The sequence below is a fragment of the Daphnia pulicaria genome, chromosome 4 (genome assembly GCF_021234035.1).
Source record: "Daphnia pulicaria isolate SC F1-1A chromosome 4, SC_F0-13Bv2, whole genome shotgun sequence".
In the NCBI taxonomy this organism is placed as follows: Eukaryota; Metazoa; Arthropoda; class Branchiopoda; order Diplostraca; family Daphniidae; genus Daphnia; species Daphnia pulicaria.
The window spans coordinates 13,871,212-13,896,786 of NC_060916.1; the positions used below are offsets into that span (position 1 = coordinate 13,871,212).

General features: G+C 38.7%; 9 protein-coding genes, 2 long non-coding RNA genes and 1 pseudogene across 12 annotated transcripts; 3 read left to right on the forward strand and 9 right to left on the reverse strand.

The window, feature by feature from the left end:
* Window positions 1-287: 287 nt before the first annotated feature.
* Window positions 288-677, reverse strand: LOC124337459. Its single transcript, XR_006917387.1, has 2 exons — window positions 628-677; window positions 288-545 (listed from the first exon to the last, which is right to left on the reverse strand). It is a non-coding gene; the product is annotated as an uncharacterized LOC124337459 (long non-coding RNA).
* A 426-nt stretch (window positions 678-1,103) lies between these two features.
* LOC124337449 lies at window positions 1,104-2,339 on the reverse strand. Its single transcript, XR_006917377.1, has 4 exons — window positions 2,127-2,339; window positions 1,855-2,044; window positions 1,586-1,781; window positions 1,104-1,494 (listed from the first exon to the last, which is right to left on the reverse strand). It is a non-coding gene; the product is annotated as an uncharacterized LOC124337449 (long non-coding RNA).
* Window positions 2,340-2,773: 434 nt separating this feature from the next.
* Window positions 2,774-3,644, reverse strand: LOC124337235 (histone H2A). The gene is made up of 2 exons (XM_046791340.1): window positions 3,279-3,644; window positions 2,774-3,219 (listed from the first exon to the last, which is right to left on the reverse strand). The coding sequence occupies exon 2, from the start codon at window positions 3,187-3,189 to the stop codon at window positions 2,809-2,811; it is 381 nt and encodes a 126-aa protein (XP_046647296.1). The 5' UTR covers window positions 3,190-3,219; window positions 3,279-3,644; the 3' UTR covers window positions 2,774-2,808.
* LOC124337277 (histone H2B.3) lies at window positions 3,568-4,069 on the forward strand. Its single transcript, XM_046791382.1, has one exon. It carries the CDS (start codon window positions 3,605-3,607, stop codon window positions 3,974-3,976), a length of 372 nt encoding a protein of 123 aa, XP_046647338.1. The 5' UTR covers window positions 3,568-3,604; the 3' UTR covers window positions 3,977-4,069.
* Window positions 4,070-4,467: 398 nt separating this feature from the next.
* On the reverse strand, window positions 4,468-5,118 carry LOC124337310 (histone H4). Its single transcript, XM_046791417.1, has one exon. It carries the CDS (start codon window positions 5,116-5,118, stop codon window positions 4,807-4,809), a length of 312 nt encoding a protein of 103 aa, XP_046647373.1. The 3' UTR covers window positions 4,468-4,806.
* Window positions 5,119-5,402: 284 nt separating this feature from the next.
* LOC124337222 (histone H3) lies at window positions 5,403-5,946 on the forward strand. The gene has a single exon (XM_046791325.1). The coding sequence runs from the start codon at window positions 5,419-5,421 to the stop codon at window positions 5,827-5,829; it is 411 nt and encodes a 136-aa protein (XP_046647281.1). The 5' UTR covers window positions 5,403-5,418; the 3' UTR covers window positions 5,830-5,946.
* Window positions 5,947-6,544: 598 nt separating this feature from the next.
* Window positions 6,545-8,179, reverse strand: LOC124337755 (annotated as a pseudogene).
* Window positions 8,180-8,356: 177 nt separating this feature from the next.
* Window positions 8,357-14,608, reverse strand: LOC124336911 (ABC transporter G family member 20-like). 2 transcript variants are annotated; one of them, XM_046790828.1, is made up of 12 exons: window positions 14,351-14,608; window positions 11,514-11,936; window positions 11,229-11,322; window positions 10,869-11,150; window positions 10,308-10,726; window positions 10,029-10,239; window positions 9,772-9,949; window positions 9,583-9,698; window positions 9,444-9,514; window positions 9,295-9,383; window positions 9,053-9,229; window positions 8,357-8,983 (listed from the first exon to the last, which is right to left on the reverse strand). In XM_046790828.1, the coding sequence occupies exons 2-12, from the start codon at window positions 11,783-11,785 to the stop codon at window positions 8,676-8,678; spliced, it is 2,217 nt and encodes a 738-aa protein (XP_046646784.1). In that variant the 5' UTR covers window positions 11,786-11,936; window positions 14,351-14,608; the 3' UTR covers window positions 8,357-8,675. The 2 variants fall into 2 exon arrangements, with proteins under 2 accessions (XP_046646784.1, XP_046646783.1); XM_046790827.1 differs by lacking the exon at window positions 14,351-14,608 and adding an exon at window positions 12,411-12,835.
* Window positions 14,609-15,332: 724 nt separating this feature from the next.
* On the reverse strand, window positions 15,333-18,450 carry LOC124336999 (importin subunit alpha-3-like). The gene is made up of 12 exons (XM_046790995.1): window positions 18,235-18,450; window positions 18,017-18,119; window positions 17,482-17,686; window positions 17,337-17,406; window positions 16,947-17,264; window positions 16,756-16,881; window positions 16,544-16,678; window positions 16,375-16,479; window positions 16,155-16,295; window positions 15,993-16,092; window positions 15,818-15,909; window positions 15,333-15,755 (listed from the first exon to the last, which is right to left on the reverse strand). The coding sequence occupies exons 1-12, from the start codon at window positions 18,301-18,303 to the stop codon at window positions 15,660-15,662; spliced, it is 1,560 nt and encodes a 519-aa protein (XP_046646951.1). The 5' UTR covers window positions 18,304-18,450; the 3' UTR covers window positions 15,333-15,659.
* Window positions 18,451-18,674: 224 nt separating this feature from the next.
* Window positions 18,675-20,677, forward strand: LOC124337020 (divergent protein kinase domain 2A-like). The gene is made up of 4 exons (XM_046791027.1): window positions 18,675-19,135; window positions 19,293-19,712; window positions 19,795-20,098; window positions 20,156-20,677. Exons 1-4 carry the CDS (start codon window positions 18,695-18,697, stop codon window positions 20,482-20,484), a joined length of 1,494 nt encoding a protein of 497 aa, XP_046646983.1. The 5' UTR covers window positions 18,675-18,694; the 3' UTR covers window positions 20,485-20,677.
* Window positions 20,678-20,694: 17 nt separating this feature from the next.
* LOC124337149 (U11/U12 small nuclear ribonucleoprotein 35 kDa protein-like) lies at window positions 20,695-21,998 on the reverse strand. The gene is made up of 4 exons (XM_046791220.1): window positions 21,626-21,998; window positions 21,384-21,547; window positions 21,106-21,319; window positions 20,695-21,045 (listed from the first exon to the last, which is right to left on the reverse strand). The coding sequence occupies exons 1-4, from the start codon at window positions 21,678-21,680 to the stop codon at window positions 20,759-20,761; spliced, it is 720 nt and encodes a 239-aa protein (XP_046647176.1). The 5' UTR covers window positions 21,681-21,998; the 3' UTR covers window positions 20,695-20,758.
* A 148-nt stretch (window positions 21,999-22,146) lies between these two features.
* LOC124336923 (protein zyg-11 homolog B-like) lies at window positions 22,147-25,428 on the reverse strand. Its single transcript, XM_046790853.1, has 9 exons — window positions 25,123-25,428; window positions 24,141-25,052; window positions 23,936-24,076; window positions 23,695-23,871; window positions 23,314-23,620; window positions 23,150-23,253; window positions 22,853-23,065; window positions 22,626-22,776; window positions 22,147-22,557 (listed from the first exon to the last, which is right to left on the reverse strand). The coding sequence occupies exons 1-9, from the start codon at window positions 25,195-25,197 to the stop codon at window positions 22,340-22,342; spliced, it is 2,298 nt and encodes a 765-aa protein (XP_046646809.1). The 5' UTR covers window positions 25,198-25,428; the 3' UTR covers window positions 22,147-22,339.
* Window positions 25,429-25,575: the final 147 nt, after the last annotated feature.

Here is a 25,575-nt window from a genome sequence, read left to right on the forward strand (position 1 = left end):
AGCAAAAATGAACAGCAATTTCGGGCCATGTGATCAGATTATTTTAGCCAAGTTGAAATTGTAGGCTAGATAACCTGTAAATTCAAACATAAATATTTTACATTAAATAAACTTAAGGACAAATTAGAATTACCATTTTCATTACTAAAATGTCATTGATAGCCATTCAAAAAGTAACACATGTCCTCACGAATGGACATTCGGCCTTCTGGTGGTCACAGTTTTAGCAAATTAACGGCCTCCGATGGATTCCTTTGTGTCAACGAACGACTGAACGGGTGGATTGCTTTCAGAAAGCACAACAAAAACATTTATTCGTGAATCAAACAGGAGTAAACGAGAAATGAATGGAATATTTATAAAATTAAAAAGGAATCATGTTTTATCCGTTTAGCGATCAAGTGAAATTATCATTGTAGTATAGATTGAAAACTAGGCAGTTAAAAATAGAAAAATAATACGAATGTTCACCTTAGTGTCATTGACAGGGAAACAAACGGAATTTCTTTCCCGAATGAAAAACTTAACAGGAGGAAAATTGCTTCCTTAAAAAACGATAAATAAGTAAACGGGATAGGATACGACAAACTGTTGTTTCTAACTGAAAATAATTCATTTGTGAATTACCTTGAAAAGTAAACAACGACCAAAACCGGAAAAGAAGTACAGGATCTTACACTTTCCAGAAAAACAATTGAAAAGCCAAAAAATCTACTTATTATACTACTTCTATTATTCCATTTCGCCCTCAAATACTATCCTACTGGTAAGTAAGTTCAAATAAAATTCTAGTTTTTTGAGCCCTTGATAAAATTGAAACGGACAAAACAAGAAGGCGAAGTGAAAATTCCAGTTCGTTCACCGTTTCATTTCCTTAACACAGTACATTACGGAATTTAGACTATTATAATGAAAAAGGGAGTCTACTTTCCAAATTTTTAAAAGGATGTGCCGATGTGGTAAGTGGGAACCACATCTTAGACCATCATGATCTTGACCATCATTGAGTTAGCTCAACAAACATAACAAATACGTTTTAATTTCTCAACCAGTAGCAGGAGCTTTACAGATAAGCTGTTTCAATTGAGGAAAATATTCGACTTTGAAATTTATGGCTAGTAACAACGGCGTAACAATGGAGTGAATGGACGTCTACCTATTTCGCAAATCAGCACGACGCTAGTGACATTCACACAAAGATTCGAAACCTCTCGCCTGGTGCCACTTGGACGAAATAACAACAAAACCACCAGTCCATTTACCCCACGATAATTTGCTTAATTTCCGGTGGATTTTTAAAAAAATAAGAGAAATCGAAGGTGAAAATAGAATGAGTAGTTAAATAAATTGGAATGTTCTTTTCCGGTTTACCTACCGAAAAAAGGATTACCCCAGAAATTTGCCTCTCGACTTGACAGAAATCAGGATACCAGCAAGCTTGTAGTTAAAACTTTAGACTGCAATGCCTTTCAGATTGAGCAGTTGGTAATAATCCTGCAATAAAATAAAAATTTAAATTTAAATAGCAAAAGAGACAAATACTTTGCACATAGACAAAATTATACACTGACATACAAATACTTACATAAATTAGGTGACTTTCCCATACACAGCTATCACGCCAGCCTCGAATTTGCAGTCCATATCCACATGTAAACTAAGGTTCTTGCAGACCACTTTGAGAAACTTCTCTCTTGCACAAGATATGAAATTCCAAGTGATATTTCTTGGTCAAAGTGATCAGTTCCTCTTAAGGAAGGATCTAAAGCATTGGGTCTGTTCTAAAATTGCACAGCATTCATAAAACTGTTGTGCAAGTAAAGAAATTTAGACAAAAAATACAAAGGTTATTACCATCTATGTATGTGATGAGAAGCTGGGAAACAATCCTTCATTCTAGCTCTCTTTGAGCTGTTACTCTATTGAGCATGATGGCATAAATAAATGTTATGGGACGAGCGGAAGACATCTGGACCACTTAATACCTATTTTCACAAGTACCCAGCGTCCCAAGTCACACAAAACCTTCAGCAGAAGATATTATCTGAAAATATTGAGTCAAGAATGAAAAAAGGGTCTAAATAGTGTGTTAACTATCAAACCATGTAAAGTTTATCCAACCCAACCTAATAAGGAACGAAGATCGAAAATATATCATGTGAACTGTGAAGTTAACTCTTCTTTACAGCCATTCAAGTTCTTTTTCCAGTTGGACGAAAGGTGTCGTGGTAATAATGCAATACCAGATAGACGGGTATTTTAGTAGTGCTAATTTCCTTGAAAAATTTAACAGATTACCAAATCACGCTGTGGCACGCACAACCGAGGCACCAACACGCTAAACGGTAAACGGCGACCATTTTGAATAATTTGGACTGGAATTGAGGGGAGTGGGCAAGGTTGCATGAATTTCATTTGAACAAGGTGGATCAGAAAAAAGAGAATACTTACAAAAAACAGAAAGGAAACAAATAAATCTATTCAAAAATTACATGTAAAATTTAAAATACACCCATATAACCGAAATGTCACATAGGAAATGTTTTTCTCTCACAGTTGGACGGTTGGAATGGACAAACGAAATACCAGCAGACAATTTAGGTTGAATCAAAACAATTCAAGAGTGCCACCATAGATAAAGAAGTCTTCTTTATCTATGGTGCCACCTTGCGATAAATCAGAAAATTTGCGCAAGTAATCATTGCCAAAACCTAATTGATATGTACGAAATGTAGCACTAAGCAAATTCTTTTTTCAAAATAAATTGGTGGCCCTGAAAAGGGCCGTTTATTTAAGGACGGGAGAAGTTTAAGCCTTGGCGGGTTTGTCGGTCTTCTTGGGCAAGAGAACGGCCTGGATGTTGGGCAAGACACCACCCTGAGCGATGGTGACACCGGAGAGAAGTTTGTTCAACTCTTCGTCGTTGCGGATGGCCAATTGCAAGTGACGAGGGATGATGCGGGTCTTCTTGTTGTCACGGGCGGCGTTACCGGCTAACTCGAGGACCTCAGCGGCCAAGTACTCCATGACGGCAGCCAAGTAGACGGGGGCACCGGCACCGACGCGCTCAGCATACGATCCTTTGCGGAGCATTCGGTGGATACGACCGACGGGGAATTGAAGTCCGGCCCTGCTGGAACGGGTCTTTGACTTTCCCTTGACTTTGCCTCCTTTGCCACGGCCAGACATGTTGAGATGTAGAGTAAGTGAACGCGGTTCCTAAAATCAAGGAACGAAATGATAAAGTTTGAAAAAGATGTTGAGGCTTATATACTCACCAGGATCGGATTGATGGTGAACACAGTGAGACCATTTTAAACCAATCGGAAGAGCAGCTGTAAAACATATTCCCGCCATTATTTCGTGTAACACAAGGAAGATTGTGTTAACTACCAGAAGCTCCTCCTCCTTCTGCGCTGGAACACGGAACATCTGTCCCACTGCTGGGTCCCACTGCTGGGGCTACCCTATTGGTCCTCGGGTCGGAAGAATTTGCTTCTGTCAGGTAAAGAGGGTGAACAAGATATGAAATAAATACCCTCGCCAGACTAACAACCGTCACTGGTATTTGCCTAGTAATCTCAGATTTACTCCAAGTCTCAGAATGCCCCCCAAGGTTAGCGGTAAAGCAGCGAAGAAGGCCGGCAAGGCCCAGAAGAACATCGCCAAGGGCGACAAGAAGAAGAAGCGCAAGAGGAAGGAGAGCTACGCCATTTACATCTACAAAGTCTTGAAGCAGGTCCACCCAGACACTGGCATCTCCTCCAAAGCCATGACCATCATGAACAGCTTCGTCAACGACATTTTCGAGCGCATCGCTGGAGAGTCGTCCCGTCTTGCCCACTACAACAAGCGTTCGACCATCACTAGCCGGGAAATCCAGACGGCCGTCCGTCTGCTATTGCCCGGTGAGTTGGCCAAGCACGCCGTGTCTGAAGGCACCAAGGCAGTCACCAAGTACACCAGCACCAAGTAGATTGTTCCTCTTGGTCTCTCTACAAACCAAACGGCCCTTTTCAGGGCCACCAAAATATTCAAGAAATGAAAACAATTAACTGCTTTTGGCATTTTTCTAATCAGTCCAAAACTCGACCCAATTTTTATGACGGAACTTAACGCTTTGTATCTAGACATAGTACGCTCTTCTAAGGTATTTCGGAACAATGCGTTGAATAGAGAGAAAAATCGATCACGAAATTCGTCTCCGTAGCAATAGAGTAACTTTTACATTAAGCAAATCGTTAGATACGACGAAAAGTTATTAAATATTTCGGATTCACAGTTTTTTTTCATTTAAAAGTAGAAGTTGAAAGAAAGCGTTAAAAAATCAACATATCAAAACAGTTTTGATCTATGCCACAGCGTTTTCATTTCATTCAAATGGTGATTCAGATGAAGATCGACCGATAGTGACAAAATAATTTTGCAGTAGCACAACTCCAGAAATTGACGAAAATTAAAGTAGGATGTATCAAAAAATTATACTCCGTAAAATCTGAGAAGCATCTGGATATTTTCCGATTCATGTTATTCGGCTGAAAACAGTGAAATGCGTTTCATACCAGCTTTAATATCTAGAAAAATATTTTCTATGATGCACGAACACTTACTTAATACTTTAATAGTTAGTACGTATTGCTCCAAAGACCTGTATCAAATCGGATTGTTTTTGTTATTCTTGTTAATAGAAAGTCAACTTTAAGAATATGGTTTAAGTGGTTGAGAAATCTTTTTCTTTAAGTAAATGGTGGCCCTGAAAAGGGCCGATTGGATTGAAAGATCAGAGTTTGACTACTAAAGTCAGATTTAACCGCCGAAACCGTACAGAGTGCGGCCCTGGCGTTTCAATGCGTAGACGACGTCCATGGCCGTCACCGTCTTCCTCTTGGCGTGTTCAGTGTAGGTGACGGCGTCACGAATCACGTTCTCAAGGAACACCTTCAACACACCACGGGTCTCCTCGTAGATGAGACCAGAGATTCGCTTGACACCACCACGACGGGCAAGACGACGGATGGCCGGCTTGGTAATTCCCTGGATGTTGTCACGCAAAACTTTGCGATGACGTTTGGCGCCTCCCTTGCCGAGTCCTTTTCCTCCTTTGCCGCGACCAGTCATTTTCAAATGGGTTTCAGAACAAGTTTGACAACAAACTGAATGTCGAATGTTTGCACCAGGGCCCCTTTATATACCAATCGATCCGGTGGGAAATCCATCCGCATTGGTTGAGCTTAACAACAGCCACCCCAACTCAGGTCAACAAAGCCCAAGCTTTGTATTCCTCAACTTCCCTCCCACTTTACCCAACAACCAATTGCTGAAAAAGAGATCCCATACATTCCTCAACGTCTCCCCTCAGCCCTATATAAACCCATCATCCCTCTTCTATATCCTATTCTCAACTTTCAGTCGTTCGACATGGCCCGTACCAAGCAGACCGCTCGTAAATCCACCGGTGGCAAGGCGCCCCGCAAACAGTTGGCCACCAAAGCAGCTCGCAAAAGTGCCCCGGCCACTGGAGGAGTCAAGAAACCCCATCGTTATCGTCCCGGCACCGTCGCCCTTCGTGAGATCCGTCGCTACCAAAAGTCGACCGAGCTTCTGATCCGCAAGTTGCCATTCCAGCGCTTGGTCAGAGAAATCGCCCAGGATTTCAAGACCGACTTGCGTTTCCAGAGCTCAGCCGTCATGGCCCTGCAGGAGGCCAGCGAGGCTTACTTGGTGGGTCTTTTCGAAGACACCAACTTGTGCGCCATCCACGCCAAGCGAGTCACCATCATGCCAAAAGACATCCAGCTCGCTCGCCGTATTCGTGGTGAACGTGCCTAAGCGACTTTTAAAATCCCTTTTGACTTACCAATCGGCCCTTTTCAGGGCCACCATTTACTAAAGAAAAAGATTACCAATCAACCATTGTTTTCATTTCAATATTCTTGTAAATCTTTCTTACCGTCAAAGATTGATGGCATTGGCCTAAAATAAAGAATACTCTACTCATCACTAACCACGGTTTCTTTCTAAATGCCAGAATTTCACAAGCATAACCTTTTCGATGGTTTCAATGTGCAATGGAAAACTGCTAAATTTTGGTAAACAAGGAAAGATATTGAATCATGCCCTATTTTAGAACTGCACCCAAATAAGTAAAGCCCAAACCATGTAAACAGTATAGACTACAAATTAGTATCATGGGAAACTGAAAACTTTGAACCAACCTGGTTTGCAAACAAGTCAAAATCTGGCAGTCTCGGTTTATCCTTGCGGTCCTCAGCACTTATTTTTCAATCCCAACACTTTTATTCAAATTCACAACCACATTCCAAATCCCTTACTATTTGTTTCCATATTCCTAGAAACAGATAAGAATAACAATTTTTAAAAACAGAAACCATGCAAGAACACAGACGACAGGACCAAGTAAACAAAACCAGCCACCTGGTGGCCAACATTTCAAGCTCATCCAACATTTTTTATGGCGCGACCCTTCAAAAACTTATTTGTAGAGACTGTGAATAACATATATAGCTGAGAATAAGACAGTTAGTAAAAGTAAAATTCCTTCTCACTGGCAAAGCTTTTTAAATAAAACTTTTGGGCGATCTTTATTGATTCCTCGAAAATGTTTGGAAGAAGAATAAAGCAGCATTGCTGGTAGGCAACTTTGTCTCGAACAAATACAATCGCAACAAATACAAGTAAATAGCGTTGAAAGGAAGCAGAGAACGGCATGCGGAAAACAGTACTTATCTAGTATCTACGCGAATTACATAATAAATATATTTTGGAGGAAAAATAAACTCAGAAAGGGCGGACAAAAAATTTAATAAAATAAAAAATTCAAAATTTGAGAAATGTTCATCAAAATAATGAACTTTTCTGAATGAATCGAAACATTCATCAAAGAAACGGATAGTTATTAAATTAAATTACTACTTCCGCCTTTCGGTGTAAAACTTTTAGATTTCATGAAACCTAAAAGTTGTGCGGGTACTTCGGCGAGAAGAGCCTTAGCTAATTCCTGTGACGCATTTTGAGAATCAGATCGATTTAAAAAATCGCGAAATGGAACAAACTGGAAGATGTCACGACTGGCAAATTTCCCATTTAAGGACAATTTTCCATTATCACTGTCAAGCTCATTCATGGAAGAAAAATCTGCATTTCCTATTCCGACTATTATAATAGAAACTGGCAGATGACTTGCAGCTATAATGGCCTGAAATGTTGTTGAATCAAATCGTTATTACTAATTACTAAAAGTTGTAAAACTAAACTAACTAATTTGGTTTTCTACCTCTTCGGTGTCGTGCATATCCGATATAGCTCCGTCGGTCAAAATAAGCAGTATGAAATACTGATCACCGTTAGCGTAACTAGCAGAAAAACGTGCGACGTGATTAATGACAGGAGCAAAATTTGTTGGGCCATGGAACTGAATAGCCGGTAAACATTTCCGGTATGCTTCAATCACACCTACGCATAATCATTAAAAAGAATTGTTTAAATTTGATTTATTATTCTATAAAAATTGCTAACCTTCTACTCCAGCACAAAATGGGCTAGGAGTCAAGTTGACGAAAAATTCGTGGGAAAGAATACCGTTGGGCGGTAATTTTGCTCCGAAACCTAAAACAGGAAACTGTTTGTCACTGTCGTAATCTTGAATGATTGAAACGACGGACTGCAACGCTTGCTCATAGAGGGTAGGAGAAGGTCCCATGTAATGAAGAGATCCTAAAGTATTTGGGCTACCATTTGAAGCTGCAAAAACATTTGAGTTGTTTAGAATGAAATGAATGGGGTAAGAATACAAATAATCCAAGTGTCGTTTAGTACCTGTAAAATCAATAGCAATTGTACAATTCAATTTAGTACCCCCCCATTATGTAATCAAGGAAAGTGTATGTTCGTTTGACGATCGATTCATTTACATGAATTTTTCCACAGACTTTTCCCTAGAAAGAAAAATCGTCAGAACGGCCAAACTTATAAGAGTATTAGTAACCTATGTTTTAGGTTTCACCTTTTTGTTGAGGCTGAACGTTTGAGGAGCATTACAAATGTGCTGTCTTGTAACGTGGACCTCGCCCAATAGTTTGTGCTTCCCAGTCTTGTTGTGGTTCCAGGAATGAAGTAAAAGTTTCGCATCTTGGCCATTTTTCTCGCATAACGATCGCATTGGAATAGTTAACTTTGGCCACTGCGGATTACGATTGTTCTTGATAAAAGTCGTGCGGTGGATTAAGTTGCTCTCCTTATCGACGAGGCCAGCGAGGCCTATTAACAAATTGTTTTTAAATTTCAGTCAATCGGCAGATTTTTTAATGGATTGGTTGTTTTAATGGATTTTGCAAACAATGTTACACAGTCTATTGTATTTCTTGATAAAACTTTATTTCTTAAAAAAGATTGGCATTAGATTAATAACTGAACAATGGGGAAAATAGTCAAAATACCGTTTCCGTGATTGATCGATGGTTTTGAGCATAATATTAATTATCGCTATACCCAGCAGTATGTATAACAGATTGCGAGAGCATCCAGCATCAATTTTTAGGGCCGGCAAGGGGAATGTTACAAACAACAAGTCTCGTAAAACCCAGTGCCACTTATTATTATATGGGAAGAAACACAGACGAATTGAAGGAACCTCATCGGCAGTTGTCCGCCGTCAATTAGCCCGTGTACTTTCGCACGCGAATGACAGTTAGGCACACCAAAAGGAGAACCACAATCCAACCGAAATTCACCACAATGCCATAATAGACCTCTGGCTTGTCGATGCCCCATCCGCGTGCAAAAATGCACCTGAGTGCTTCAATCGCGTGAGTAAGAGGAATAAAGTAGGAAAGGTAGCGCAAGTAGATAGACATGCCCTCCATAGGCCATAGGACACCACTTAGCAACATGTTTGGGAAGAAACTTCCGAGTGATAGCTGTAAGGCGCTAGTTTGTTGGTCACAGAGACTCGAAACTACGAAACCTGAATGATTCAATCGTTTCATTAATGACAATATTAAATCAAGTGCGTAAGCAAAACGAATGAATTTACCGTAAAACATGCCGCATAGCCCTTGCAGTAGAACGATGAACATTGCAAGTGCTAAACTACCTTGGCAAGTAATTTTAAAGACCAGCAACATAACCATAAGAACGACTGACGACTGGAACACTAGTACAGTAAATTGAGTAACCAGGTGAGCCAGTAAAATTTCGGAAGTGCGGACGCCTATGGAAGCGAAATTGGTCATTTAAATTGAATGCACGGATACAAAATGATTTCATCGTATTTACCAGCTACTAAACTGCGATCTAGAAGACCTTGTTTTCGTTCATTAATAAACACAGCCGCCGTTAAGGACACTGCTTGAGTATAGGCAATGCTGTAATTTTCAAAAAGGTTTAAGTCATAATCGTAAATTCTTTTAAGATGAATTTCTTACGTCAGAATAATGCCTGGCGCCATAAAATCCGTAAAGGAAGGGTTCTTTTTCCCATAGACGGGGTCCATAAACTAAAAAAACAAAATTGGCAAAATTACAGATGGATTTATTTCAAATCTAATCAAGATTAATTACGTACCTCTACAGGAATGCTGGGAATGACTGGCTGATAGTCACAAGCTGTCACTAGATTGCGGTTAAAATCGTTGAAACCACCAACGAGACGATGTTGCAGAGTCAAGGCAATTTGTTCATCTATTTATTATGATAAGAACCGTTAAGTTTAATCACAATCAATTTGGAAGATGAAAAATATAAAGTTACTTACTCGACCAATCAAGAGTTATGCCAATTCGGCTAGCCTGAATAGTTTCTTTATCGACGGCATTGCCGTCAATTTGCCGTTCCAGCAGCTCCTCGGTGAAATTGTGACCGAAATGAATAACTCCCCACACTGTCCCTTGTAACGTTGCATCCAGTGCATCCGACAGACTTTGATACGGGATCTGAAAAATGCAACAAACAAAGCTTTTTTATATTAAAACAATCACGATTTGGATTTATGGTCAACCTAAACAAATTTACCTGTACGATTGTTGTATTATCTAAAAATCTTAGATACCGACAACTAAACATGGAATAGGTGCAATCAGTAGTGTAATTACAGACCCGGCCTACACTCGGGTCTAGTTCTTCATTGACGACGGCCATTTTAAGGCCAGTCGGATCACGACCAATCGCCAAACAGAAAAGTGTGGACTGTAACCCAGGCATGAGGAATACAAAGGCAAACATCCTGCACAAATAATTTCAATTAAAACCTCCATTCAAAATGGCACAAGATGGAATTATAGCTTTTATTACCCAATATTGCGTAGGGTGATCAAGAAATTTTTGCGGATGAGAGCCGCTGTTCGATGAGCTGAGGGCATCGATAAAGTAAAAGTTCGGCTTCCGCGCTTCTTTTTGGGCCGGCTGCTGACCTCTGTACTGCTACCGCAACTGCTACTGGCGCTACTACAGCTGGGAGTTGACCTGTCACCAGTTTTCATCAATCCATTATCTCTACTTATAACTTCTCCGGAATCGAACGGAGCAGCGCCGGAATTTTCTGTCGGTGAGTTGACATTTGAGTCGTTGAATCTTCGAACTGCATGTCTGTTCCTCGTCGTCTCTTCCAGGTTTTCACGCGACGGGCTGAATGTTAAACCGACGATGCCATCCTCATTGGCTCGCGGAATAACGGACTTGGAATTCTTCCAATATTGGTTACTCGGGGCGGACTAGAGCGCGAGAAGAAAAATGAAGCTGTCATTATCTAGGCCACATTCTTTTTTAGATACTAGTCTGAAAACATGATTTGCAAAATGTTTTCAAACGAACTTTGATGATTGCCCTGATATCCTCAATTTATCCTCAACTCACGACGGAAATGTTGATCCTGTTATTTGGGGTAGCCGTACTCGTGGCATCTGGATTGTCTGCCGTACAAATGAAGGCTGGATTATCATGACCCCGATCTTCTGGTTGTGACGGATCTGCCGGACGAACAGCGCGGCCGGAGGCTGTCAGAGCACCGTGTTTCTTCGCCCGCTCGGTTCTGCTTAATTTGAGAAACACTTCTTCCAGCGTGCGGAGTCCGTGATTAGCCAGTAGATTTTGCGGTGATTCTTCGGCTAGTAGATGACCGGATCTCATGAGACCAATCTGAAAGAAAGGGAAAAAGTAGTACAAGCTATGAAATGGAAAGTTGACATTTTCCCTTGACTTATTTGACTGTCATACCGTGCCAGCTTGTCGTGCTTCTTCAATGTAGTGTGTAGTGATGATGACCGTTCTGCCGTGGTCGGTACTCAACCGAACTAAATGGTTCCAAATGCTGCAAATAGTTGGCAAAAACAAGAAAGTGTTTTTTTGTTTTTTGAAGGGGGGTTAGTCATACGATGGTAACGAGAAACAGAACAGAACAACCTAATCGCGTACGGCAACTTTTTCCATCACTGCCGGAGGCCAATAGGGTTCGAAGAGAAAGTTTCTTCCTTGTGAGAGATACTCAAGTGTTGGACTGACCTTTTTCTGAGCATAGGATCAACACCGACCGTCGGTTCATCCAGGATGAGCAATTCCGGTTCGTGGAACAAAGCCACGGCGAATGAAACACGTCGTTGCTGGCCACCACTCAGGGTCTTGACATAACGATGGCCAGGGGGTAAATCCAGTAATTTAAAGATAAACTCCATTTGAGATTTGACGAATTCAGGAGTCAGATTGTAAATGCGGCCAAAATATTCTAGCGTTTCTTTGATGGTAAAATCGCCGTACAGAGCTAATTCTTGTGGCATGTAACCGACCCGTGGACCGGGAATTCCGCTGTCGGGCGAGCCCGGCTCACCGCCAAGGACCAGCACGTCTCCGCAGTCCAAACTGCGCCGGCCAACGATGCAGCTGAGTAGAGTCGTCTTACCGCAACCGCTGGCTCCCAGCAATCCGTATCTATAATCAAACGCAGAATAAAATTGGATTAAAGTTTGTGCTTCTTTGATTTTGGTTAAGGCTAGCTACTTGACGGGGAAAAACCCGATTGAGAACAGGCTCTTATCTTAATGGCGTGCCCATTGCGGTTTCTAAATAAAAATCGCCCTAGACAAGAAGACGTATCACGTTTACAAAGGCCCTTCCGGGCGTGAAGGTATATAGCAGATTTCATGCGGCTCGTTTTCTTATTTCAACATTCCCTTTTCTAAAAAAAATCCATGCTGTTTCATTCGCGGAATTTTACTTTCCACACAGACTAAAAGATTAGACACGCGAATAATCACAAATGTAAGTTGATGGATCGTATACACCGTTCAATCAACCACATGAATTATTCGATGGACAAATGATAATCACTGATGACAAGTTATTAAAAATCAATTTTGCATGAAAAATAGAAAGTTAAATAAGTACAAGAGTTGTGATTTTTACATAGTTCCTTTCTTGACATTCATATCCAGGTTCCGCAAAACTGTCGCGCGACGCTTGCCGACGCCAAAGCTTTTGCAAGCATTGCGAACATAAACGGCCGTTTCACCACCGGATTCTATTGGATGAACGACACTCTCGTCAACTGTAGGTGACGATTCCGCCATCATTTTCCTTTCGACACTTAAAAACAAACAAACAAATGATATGGGATCCGATTATAGTTCACGTGGGTTGAATTTAAACACTTGTAGCAGAGCAAACACGCCAATCAGCTTGGGACCGCACTCCGATGAAAGCGACGTGTATCTCTTTCAGCTGTCGGATCGCTTGTGCGTGCCGTCCAACATTTCGTGGATGGTCGCTGGAGAAAAGAGAGAACGGAAGGCGCAAGACAGACAAAGAAAACTGAGCTAGACTACGTATACTACTACTACTACTGTAGGCGATCCAACATTCAGGTCAACAGCAAACCTGGAACTTTTCGGGCGCTCGGTGTGAAAGAATCTACGAAAAAGAGAGAGTGGAAGAGAAAACTGAATTGAAAATATACCACTTTCTCGCTCGCGGGTATTTTAACGGTCGGACGTTGAGTCTAAACTATCTCCTGCTTACATTTTTTCTAGGCCTACTTTTCCTATCGAGACAACTATTAAGGTGAGTAGCTCAAGTTATTATTTTTGAATCATGCCTTGATTTTGACCAAAAATAAGCGCACTACTTTTAAAATGAATCGGAAAAGGTGGCAGAAAATGAATAACGAATGCTTTCAAATAAACTACTGTATGAGCATTTGTACTAGATATTTACGATTGTTGGACGTTGTAAACTGAAAATATACAACTGCATTTTAGCAATTTATAAACCAGTAAACGGTATGACATACAGGCAATCCTTTTTGATGAGAATACCATAAATTTACCGAAAATAACCAAACAATTGGTCAGGTACACTTAAGCTTTTGACGGTGTTTTGGCGAGAAAACTTTGGTTCGATTATTGCTTCTATTCGACTCAACAAATAGTACTTTCTCCTAGCGACGCCTTAGTTTGCAGGAATCCGGGACCTAATTTAACAATAAGCCACCGCCGAGTGTTCACCGCGTCGTAATTTGCCGTAAATTGCGCATTTATGTATCACGCCTCCGCTGAGAAAATACAAATTCCATTCGTAAAATAAGGCACCTTTTCTTTAAAATCCTTTTACTTTTTCCTTTTCTCAATCAAATTTCTCCAGTTTAAGTTAAACGCAACTTCATCCTACAGATTTGTTATTTGTTTTCACAGTTTTCAACTTTTCTAGAATTAGAACGGAACGGTGGATATTAGAATGTAACAACAGAATGCAAAGTTAAATGTTAACCACATTCGCAAAAATGAACTCATTAAGGACAAGTGGTTAAACCTAATTTTTACGTCTATCCTACTTTGGGTACGACACAGAATACCGGTACCTACGCCATAGTCGTGTGTTATTGAGATGCGCACGAACGAACAGGATTCCGCGATGTCCCAAGAAAAAGTTCTTCTTTCTTTCAGTGAAAGTTTTGAAATTTTTTTGTTCGTATAGGTACACAGAGATTCGAGAGAGTGCTTTTTCATAAAAATAAGCTTATTATTGCTGGCGCGAAAGCAAATTTCGTCACAACTTGGCCGTAAAAAAATGTCAACTGTAATTACAGCAGTTCAGTCATCATAATCACGAGAAGAAAGCGTTGGAATTGTTCAAATGCCAATTTTTTCTTGAATTGCGATCTTCACTTTTTTACTATCGGAACACCAGTTTTCGATGGCTTTCTTTCTTACCCATGTATGGAACGAATGAAGCCAAATAGCCAATTTCAATAAACAAACAAATCTTCTTTGTAAAACTGGTTGTTGAAGTTAGAGATTTGGAAGCTATAAAGTTCCGACGCAGTAATCTTAACTTATGTATTTGCCTACCTTCAATCGGGATTCAGAACTCTGCAACACCAGTACTCCATTTTGTTACGAGTGGGTTATTAGTTCTTCTAGCCAAAATCACTTGAAGCGAGGTCACACCAGAAAAATCACTCACTCAGCTGACTCCTTTTACACAAGAATCACGCACGAAACGATGAATTGTCAGTGTCGGTGACTAGCTAGGGTTTTATTTTCCACAACAGCACCCACAGCACTGCATCAAGGAAAACATGGTTAAATGCCAAACTAGGTCGGACAGGGTTCACTAATCACTACACATCCACCAGGACAAAAGCAAGGTTAGTTAGGTTACATAAAAAAAGGCTAAACAATGTCATTAGTGTTACAGAAAGCCACCTAGGGTTAATTAAACTCAACATTAAACCCACCACCACCAGATGGTATGAACACATGAATATATAAAGAAACAATCTTCAATTTTAAAAAAAATAAAATAAATGCTTGTATTTTAACAATTAACAATTTAAATGTTGGTCTAGCTCCTTAAATCATCATCAGGAATAGCAGCTTTACATTCAAGTGAAAACTATTTGCTTTCTCTCGTTTCTCCTCATATATCAGCTTTGATACGATTGTCGATAATATTCAAAAATAACTGGTTTTGTAACTTCAGCCACCAAAATGTAGAACTTGTTTAACCTGTCCCTTCTAACATATTTATTTATTTGAATACTTTTACTGCTTTCTGAATCGCTCGCTAAGTCTAGCAGTAGTATTGTAAACGAAAGTCGAAAATGGCCATTTCTTTATTAAATTAATAAATCAATAAAGCGACAACCGAAACAAAGCTGACTAAATCTTTAAATTTACCACAGCGTCGAAGACTACAAATTCAACAAATATCTGAGTACTCACGATCGTAAATAAGAAAAATGATTAGAGCATCCTGCATTAGCTTTGAATGAAATGTTTATTAGATGAAATGAAAACCTAAATCACAAAACATTTTTCTCCACCAAAATTCTGTACAGCAACAACTTAGTGTATTGCAGTAATGCAGACAGAGGAGTTGTCCGAAAGAGGCGCAAGATGCGGTATAAACCAGGATTGATTGAAAAAAAAAAAAAAATTGTCACTTGGCATGATTGAATCTAAGAGAACTAGTTAACTGTTGGGGAAGCTGTTGAAGTTAAGTGACTTGGAAAGAATAGAACCAAAAATAAGATTATTGAGGAAAACACAACAGGTGTCCATTCTAAATTGGCAAAAGAACAGTTCTCCCATAATTCCTTCGATCGTTTTCCGAAATTTTACTCCATTCTTGTTTAGATACTCCACTACCATTGATTTAGAATTGGAATCCTTCTTTAGGGACACCGGGATTAGCATCAAATTGAAACCCGTCCTCACTAGCTTCTGGAACAAGATTCGGATCCTCCGCCACCTACAAATAAGGTATATTGTTACATGACCTACACCAAATCAAGATATTTAAAGTTTTCATACCTCTTCGGAGAAGTACTGCTCAATGATATCATAAGCAAGTTTATAAATGTCAACGTTTTCGTGATTTTGCAAAGTCTCGATCTTATCTAGCCCTAAAATTATAGGAGAATATTTTATCATCTTATATGTAAATATGCCAATTATGTATAGTGATATTTATGTATCTGGACAATACCTCCGCACTCTTCTATCAAAGTCGCAACGGAATCTCTTTCCTGACCCGGTGCAGCCATGCGCAGAACGTTCGAAATGCCGTCCAAAACAACTTGAATAACCTGAAATGCATTAAAATACCGGTTGGTATTGATACATATAAAATTTAAAAATCAAGTTTTACCTGGGGATCTTTACATGATAAGAGATGACAGAAAGGAGAAATAACACCACACTGAACTAGATAAGCCACTTGCTGTTTTCGTCCACTGATCGTCAGATTAGTTACAGCCCATGCAGCTTCCTTTTGTGTTTGAAATTCTCCCTGAAAATACGACATTAAAAAAAAAACGAACAAATGATCACCAATAACAAAAATAATAACTTGAGTGAAATAAGTTTACCCTTGACAAATGTTGGACTATCAGTGGAACTAGCCCAGCATCAATAACAGCTTGAACTTGTTGTTGATTTCCTGCTGTTACGTTCGAAAGGAACCACAAAGCTTCCTAGTAGAGAAAAATCACAAAATGGTAAAAGTATTGGAAAAATAAAGTACAAAATAAAATCTACCTTGTTAATTTTCTCTTTATGGTGATTCAATAGAGTCTGAAAATGAGCCAGCGCGTCGCAATTCAGGACACATTGAGTTTGTGCATCGGTACCTGTGACTATGTTGCCCACAGCTCTCAATGCAGCTGTTTGAACCTAGAATTTTAAAATTACAATTATACCATCGAAGAAAATAAAATCGAATGCCAGACTAGGCGTAAAGTAGCAATTACCTTGACATCTTTATGAGAAAGAAGAGGCACCAAGCTTGGCACCACACCATTATCAATAACCATCTGAATTTGCTCGTTCCCTCCGTCGGTCAAGTAACTAAGTGCCCAAACTGTGTCGACCAAAATCTGCGTATAGAAATTAAAGATTTGAATTGGCCAGTTACGGAATTCCACTGATTATTTGATCTTACATTGGTGTCGGTATGATGGATCAGGGTATTAAGAGCCGGCAGCAGTTCACGAATAGTGTCAACATGAGGAGGGGGATCTTTATTGCGACAGAGGTTCACGATAACCCATGCCACATTACGAAGGAAGCTAATGGGTATTGTGTCTGTCACGAAACCCAGTAAGATTGGTACGACACCCAGACTTATAACATAGTCTCGCAAATGTGGGCCGTCGCCTATTATGTTTCCCAGTGCCCAAACGGCCTGTTCGCACACATTTGGATGAGGTGAGTGGAGAAGCATCAGAAACAGGGGAACTGCGTTCGCCTCCACAACCGCCTATTCATTAAAAATAAGTGTAATTTTTTTTTTAAGTTTCTAACTGACGTACTGGATTTTTATGTCACATACTTGAGTCTGGGCAGATGTTCCAGAAGCAATATTGGTTAAAGCCCAAGCTGCTTCAAACTGGAGAGCGGCACTAAAAAAATAAAATATTACAATAATACTTTAGAGACAATTCTTTCGGAAATATGTTCGTTTTGCGATGTCATACTTGTCTTGGCGTTCTAAGCATTTAACAAATACTGGTAGAACTCCGCTTTGAATGAGCGCATCAATGGGTGGATTACGATCCGAAGACAGAAGCTTTCGAGCAGCTTGCACGGCTGCTAATTGGATATCAGGATCAGGACTTGATGCATTAGCAACAATCTGTTCTAAGCCCGCTAACGAAAGGCCTCTTTCTGCTTCATCCTCATCTAATGGATTTGAGATACATGATTATGTAATTTTGAATGAATGAATTAGACATGATGTAAAATAGTTAAATTCAGTTACAACACTAATTTCCCTTGTATTTAATTTCAATAATGTCAATTTTTTAGATCTAGTTGTAAGTGTAAATTGTCTAAATTCATCTAGCAATTTTATTAAAAACAAGCAAAGAACATTAAACTCGAAAAAACAGATGAGTCGTGTAAACACTACAAAAGTAAACGAGTGAAAAGTCAACATCAGCTTTCCCATAACAAAAAAGATTTTGTCTCTAAATCAATATAAATATTCTCACAAACAATGCTAAAGTGTACCTGTAGAGTCAGTGTTAGGCACATTTCGTTTCTTGAGAAGAGTTTCCTCCCTCTTGTTTTTCCTCAGTTCTACTGTAACTTCATTCCTTCTTCTTCTCATCTCCTGTAAATATAAAAGCATCATTTAATTACACATAAGTTGAGCCTCGATAACAGAGCCATATTCGACGATACAAACACAAGACCTAAAAGAAACTTAATTGTGTCATCGGCCTTACCTCCACGTCTTTGCCCTGATTCTTGTAAGTCTGCAAACGTCCTTTCGCATTATTATCGTGTGACGCCATGACTTGATTCAGTACACAAAACTTGAAAATAGTTCCACACCCACTTCCAAAAGATTTTATAACGAGTTATGATGTATAATAAAACCCAAGACAAAACTTTCAACACACAAAATCCATCGCCATCATCATGGGTGATACACAAGTGCTATCTGTCGGCCCAAAATGCATACTAATAGTAAGTTGACATTTCTTTAAAATCAGATAATCAACCATTTTATGGAGTGAAAATTAATGAATTTAAATTTAAATTTAAAGATAAAAATACTCCTTAATTTTAACGAAAAATTTAAACATTTTTTGAGATCACACTCAGTCAGCGGCAACCAGGTGTAAATATTTTCCCAAACTGGCAATAGGTTTTAGAAATTTATCAACAATATCAAAACAAGACATGGACATGGACATGAGAAGAAGACGAAGTGATTTAGATTCTGAGAATTTTAGCTCAACGTTGAATATGCGTTTAAAATCCCAGTTATTTAAAGAAAAGTTTAGTTTCGAAATTGTTGGAAAACAACAACTATTAGATAGTGAAGAGGGCATATTGAAATATCCAAACATAAAATCTCGCTCGAGAATGAAACCGTTATTAGTGTGGATAGTTACTCTGGGTGTTTTCTCAACTGCTCTTCTTAGATCAGCCATTCCAATATATTTGAATGTAGCAGATGAAAAGTTTCTTGAATTAAAAAAATGTCCTGCTTGCTATGGAGTTATGTTATGTCCCGCTTTCTTGATGGGTGATATTGTGCCAGAAACTTGGTCTAGATTTAAAGCAGCTCAATTGCTTAATACAAAGAATGTTTATTTTGCTACCTTCAAGGATAAACATGTAAGTTATAAAAGGCTTTTTCACTTTAAATTATTCAAAAATTTGTGAATTTTTTTAATTTCTAATGTTTTGCAAAAGAAGAAACCATTTTTGTCAGTGGCAAAACTTGAGGGTAAATGAAGGGAAAGTGATATTGGTGTTTTTATTGATTGTGCAGGTTGTTCTGAAAAAGCTTGGACATGATCCTCAGCTTGAACAGCTTGATCACCATATACTAAAACAATCTGTAGGACTTCTAAATAATCCTATTCAACAAGTCAGTGTGTCAGCAGCTGTACGCCCCTACACCCAGCAAAATGTGTGGCTTGATTGTGTTAAGGATTTGGAAGGGAATGGCAGCACTCTTGTTCACCGTTTACGAGTTTTTGATCCTTCGTCCCAAGATATTAGTAGTAATGATTTACAGAGTTCTGTTGGTCGTTTTAGAGGAAGTGACATGCTCATGTGCCCATCTCAACGTAAACTGAATTATATCGAAAATGAATTCGTTAAGAATAATTTTGGGCTTTACAGACTAACATGTCTGTATAACTTAATGACATTATTATTACTTAATTCGGAGCCGTTAATTTTTCAAGTAAGCATTCAACACATTTTATTTGTTTGCTTTATTCAATGATTTGTTGTTGATTTAACTTGGCAAATAATGTCGTTCTTAGACGTTTCCGGCCAAGGAAGGATGGCCTTTTCCTATCTACTATGGGGCGTGCGGTCGAGTAGTAGTAGAAGAATATGTCGGGCCAAACCTAGCACAGTGGCTTCCCCAGGCCTCCTGGAAAGAACGAATTAATGCTGCTTTGCAACTGCTTATCATCGCTGATAAATTCACTAATGGAGCTGCTGATTTTAGACTGTATCTCACAGACCTTAGCCTATTTAATACTGCTGTGGGCTCTGATGGAACTCTGAAGATCGTAGACGGTGAAAATATTGTGATGGTTGATTTAGAAAAAATTCGAAAAGGTAATTCCGTAGCATAAAACATGATAACTTTTATTTAAAATTTTCCTTCAATGACAGACCGACCCGAAAATTTTGATGTACCTTATGCGAGTGATAATGCCGGTTGTGAACATCTGCCTTCCGATCCACATTGTATGAGCTACAGCGAGCAAGATATGTGCAATCGGCTTCATAACGACCATAATTTCTTTGCTGTCTGTCGAGAACTGTTCTCACCATTGGACAGTTTTGGATTGGCAAATGGTTTACCTGAAAAGATTTTGAAACGTTTCCCTCTTATCCCAGTGTATCAAACTGATTGCTATTCCTCTACAATTCCTGGAGTGAGGAAGAGTGCGGCTAAAAATCTCATTTCGATTTACCAAGAAATTTTGGCGGATATGTAATTTCTGGGGATATGCGTGATCTCGAACTACTACCTCAATAACTTCTATCTTAGTTCTTTCTTTACTATAAAAGTTCCGTACATTACATTTTACTGTTCATTCATAAAATTTATTCCTTCATTCCCTATCTAGTTTTACTAGTCGCCAATAATAGACTTTTGCCATCAAAAGTTTTTCTAACAAAAGTTAAAAAAATAAAATAAAATGAAATCAGAAAAAAAAATTGTTTACTTCAACCGCGCCGATGTTAAAGTTCAACATTAAATCATTTAAATTAAGTTTTTCGACGTTTCGGATTTTCTGAAGAATCTTCGCTACCATATCTCTTGGCCTGATTTCTGTTCAAATATGACCGGGACTTGTCTCGTCTTCCATCTTTAGTTTCATGCAGGTTCCGAGGTAGTCTTTCGGATTCCGTTCTATACTTATTGGCATGCTTATGTGTGTCACAGGTTGGTGTTTTACTACAATTCAACTCAACTTGGACTGGCCTCTTCCAGGGTCTATCAAGACAACCAAACCTCAACTGTCCAGATTCTTTCTTCCCACCAAAGCCACCACCTAAAAATTAATTAACACAATAGGTAAATTCATTGTAGAAAACATAAAATTTTGCTATACCAAGCCTTCTAGGAATCCATCCAGGAAGAGTTTGTTGACACTCAAATTCGACTAATATTTTTTTCCCTTTTAAAACTGTTTGATGCAGTTCACTTCTTGCTTCGTGGCAATCATGTTTGTTTTTGAATTCAACAAAACCATATCTTTTGGAGTATCCAGTAACAACATCTCGTACAACAGTTACATTTTTTAATTTGCCATACTTGATGAACACCTGAAAATGTGTAATGGTTTGTCATACTGTGATCATAAACTAGGTGCAATGTAATACAACTTACATCTTCTAAATCTTTTTCGGTTACGTTCTTATCTAGTCTTCCAATAAATAATGTTGTTTGTGGGTTGTTAGTTAGAAGGTGATTTGGATGGTACAAGGCATTGCAAGCTCTAACAATTGCATTATCGTGTGGTTCAATATCTTTTCCATCTTTACTTCCTACCTCTGATAGATAATATTGAATAGTTGTCACATTATTAATTTCATTCAATAAAACAATTTGTTTACTGTAATATGCTATACCTATAGGATTGTAATGTCCTGCATACGGGGACCATTTTTTGTAGCAATTCGCCATTATTGCGCTGTATGAGAAGAACTGATTGTAAGCAATGAAATAGATTTGTTTATTTCTACAAGGATTTCCGATAAATCCACTGACAGAAAGTTTTTCTCAATGTTTACATTTTTACAAATATACAACGGTAAGTTTGCAGACGAATTAACAATTTGCTGCATTGCATGATCTGAAAAAGGTAAAAATATCGAACTGAGTACACAGAGCCCGCAGCCGGAAACCGGAGCGCCCGGACAGAGCCAAAGCTATAGAATTCTATATGGAAATAAAGAATTCTCTCTTTCTCTAATTCTATAGGTCTGACCCGGATGAGCAGATAAAAAAAGCTAATGAGAATTAAATAAAAAATGGTCCATAGACCATACCCTGTCGTACATGATTTCTTGTTTTTTAATACGATTTTTGTGTCATTGAAGTATTTCTTTCCTGATAAAATGTGTATGCCATTTAGAATATTAAAAAAAAATCACAGAAGCATTGGGAAATTCTATTATATGTACTCGAAATCACAGTTGACTAGCCAAAATAAAAGGAGATTTGAAACTTTTCCGTAATAATATAGGTCATGGGAATTCACTTGATCTATACTACACACTCCAGTCCCTTAAGCATATAAGTCATTGTTCTTTAAAAATTATTTCTCCTAATTGTTTTATGTTTTAGAAATGAATATCATTTTCAAACATTTTACTATTTGGCTCATCAACAGATGGTATTAGAGTAATTTTTTCATTTCGAATTAACCCTTCCATTTTCAAAAGTTCCATTATTGAGACGCAAAACTGACGTACTTCTTTCGATGCATTAGAATTTGCAGCTATGGTGCTCAATATTTCATCTCCTTCTTCTTCATACAACATCAAACAATAACGTTTGCCTATTAGTGGGAGAAAAGCATTGCACTGTCAGACAAAAAGTGGTAAAAATAAATGCATAAATTCTCACCATTTTTACTACAGACATGTAGAATAGCCCAAAGGGCCCACAGTTGAACCTGTGGAGCTTCGTAACATAGGATCAAATGAAAGAACGGTGAAAATGATCGATAAGCCACCATTTCACTCTCTGGACTATTCCATTCCATTACTACTACGCCCTAATTTTATGCACCAATGATAAAGAAAAATTAATTAAAAATAAAGAAAAATTTTTGAGTATTCAGTTTCACTCACCAGTTCCTCAAGCATAACATGTCGTGGAACAGTTCTCGAAGTCCAGAACTCAACGCCACCTGAAGCCAAATGAGCAATAATACCGGCTGCGAAATAAGCGACATCAATCAGGGGAGAACGCAAAAGTCTATGAAGAGCCATTAGGAATGGGTCAACAATCAGACGGTGCCTCAAAGTCTTGACTTCAGCGATATTATTAATCAATCCGAGGATCTAGTTTTTATTTTATTTGAAATTTGTTTGCGTTAGATTAAGAACAATTTCAAATGATAAATCAAGCAGCCTTTGTGAACTTACCTTGGTTTCGACAGTAGATTCACCTGGAAAGGCTTCGAGCACTTGAAGGAAAAGATCCAAGCCTCCCTCTCTCAGAAATATTGAACATGTTTCTGGTGATTCATCTAATATTCAAATAAGTTTGAATAAATGGCGTTTGAAAAAAGACAACTGCAAAAACTTACCAGTAAGATTCCACAAGGCTGAGAGGGTGAATTTCAGAGTAATATCAACCTGATTCGATTCCATCTTGGTTCGCACCATTGCTAGCAGCTTACGCATGTATTTTGGTGTCGAGCCTAGAACGGTAGTTTCTGATGTCGAAATTTTTGCTGCCAGAATAGAGCATATGGCTACACTCATTCGGCCCATTGACGAGTCTTCAAAGATGCACAGGCAATCAAGTACTAATCTGGCACAGCGGTAACGATCGAACGTTACATCTTGTAATATCCTATCGCTGCACAACGTCAATAAAGTGTTTTTTTGCAGCTTAAAAAAACAAAACAAAAAAAAAAACGAATATAGTTATTATCTTTTTTTTGTTGTTAAAAAACTTTATCTACCTGCAAATGGTTGGGGAAATTTTCCATGGCAGCCAACGTATAATGAACTACTTCTTTGAGAATATGAGGGTGAATTTTCTGGCCGACGTCACCTTTGGTTAGATTGTACACGCAAGCGGTAGCTGCCATTTGAATGTGGAATTCTTCAGGATGAAGACGCATTGCTCGCAAAACCAACTTATAAAGAGAGTCCAAATAATTAAATAATACATTTGGGATTATTTTTATTAGCTCAATTTACCTGAATGACATCTGCTCTAGGCTCGTCGAATTGCTGGGTCAGAGAAAATAGCTCATACAAGGACTTTTGAGTGCACCGGATGCGCTTTGGATAGCGAACCAGAGATTCTAAAATTTGTTCTTCATTGGCCGATCCGGTGATCTATTGTTAATATCCGAATTAGTTATTGATCGTATTAATTTATGTTGATTCATATTCAACTTACCATCAAAGAAGTAGTATGAGAACTAATTTTTTCAACAAACATACTATCGTAGCATGCTTCGCAATCCAATAGACCGAGAAATGTCAATGATCGATGACAATGGATGAATTGGGCTAAGGCGTCAATGTCAACGCGGTCGCATCCGGATATATCTAAGTGCTCCAATTCGGGAAGTGCTCCCTGTTCAAGAAGGAGTTCACTGATAGACAGGGACAAAGGAGGCGTAATGTGGTCGAGGAGGACATAGACTTGTTGCTGGAAACGCGAGGAAAAGTTCGAATTCCTCGATACATCTAGGTGTCTCAAGCGAGGTAAGTCGATAATAACAGGGATGGCGGCATCGGATATCTTTAGATTGTGCAGAACAAGAGCTCTCAACCGAGTACGGCACTTTCGCAACGGCGTTATTTCCGAAACTCTAGTTTCACTCAGATCCAGACACTCCAAATGACGTAGGTCTTCAACTATGATTTCGAGGCCGTGATTGTTAAATTCAGTATAACTCACATTTAAAGTCCTTAAATTCTTTAATCTGGATAAGGAGACCATAACAGCCACTTTAGAACTATCTACAAATGTACAGTCGCTGACAACCAAACTTCTTAAATTTTCTATCGTCCAATCACTGAGGGAGCTGATCAGTTCACTGATGGTAACTTTCAACTGTGTAGCTTCTAAATCCACTATGTGATGCTGTTTAAGTGTTCTCAAGCCTTTGCAACTAAGATTTGTAGCATTATGAATGATAACCTTTTCCAATCTGGTATTGCTACTATTGAATATGGGCAATGTTTCATCATTAATCTTCCCATTTTGGCCCAAAATGTTTAACAACTGTTCAGACAAACTGGTATGCAAATAGATATGCCCTTTTTTGAATGTAAGTGTCATCGGTTCTTCATCACCTTGGGCCTGCAAAAAAAATTATACATTCCAACAGTAAAAATTAAAGAACAATTTGATATAATGAAAAGCTACATACCCCACAAAACGCTTCAATATTTACACCTATGTAATTTGCGCAGACGTTCTGCAAGCTCTTTGGCGAATCGTACATTTTTATCCGATATGGCTGAAACGTACTGTACTTCCCTCGATAAAACAATTTGCACTAACAAATCTTACAGGTTCTTGAAAATTTTAAAAATTCATGCTGGAAAACGAACACGGAATGGCGAAACTTCTAAGGAATGTTTCTTTTAATCGAAAAAGGGATATTTGATGGACATGATCCGTATATTATTAGTTTGTTACTTGGCTAAAAAGTAAAAAGCTAAAAACGTAAAAAGAAGAATCGTCTGCAGCCGACCCCTAGCGGAGCGGCGCGAAATTCTTATTTTTTTAGACAGAGTCTGACAGAGTTGGATTTTGAAGTTTAGCTTTAGTCGTTAACTTTTATAACTTCACTCTTCAGTTATAAAATTCAAATGCTACT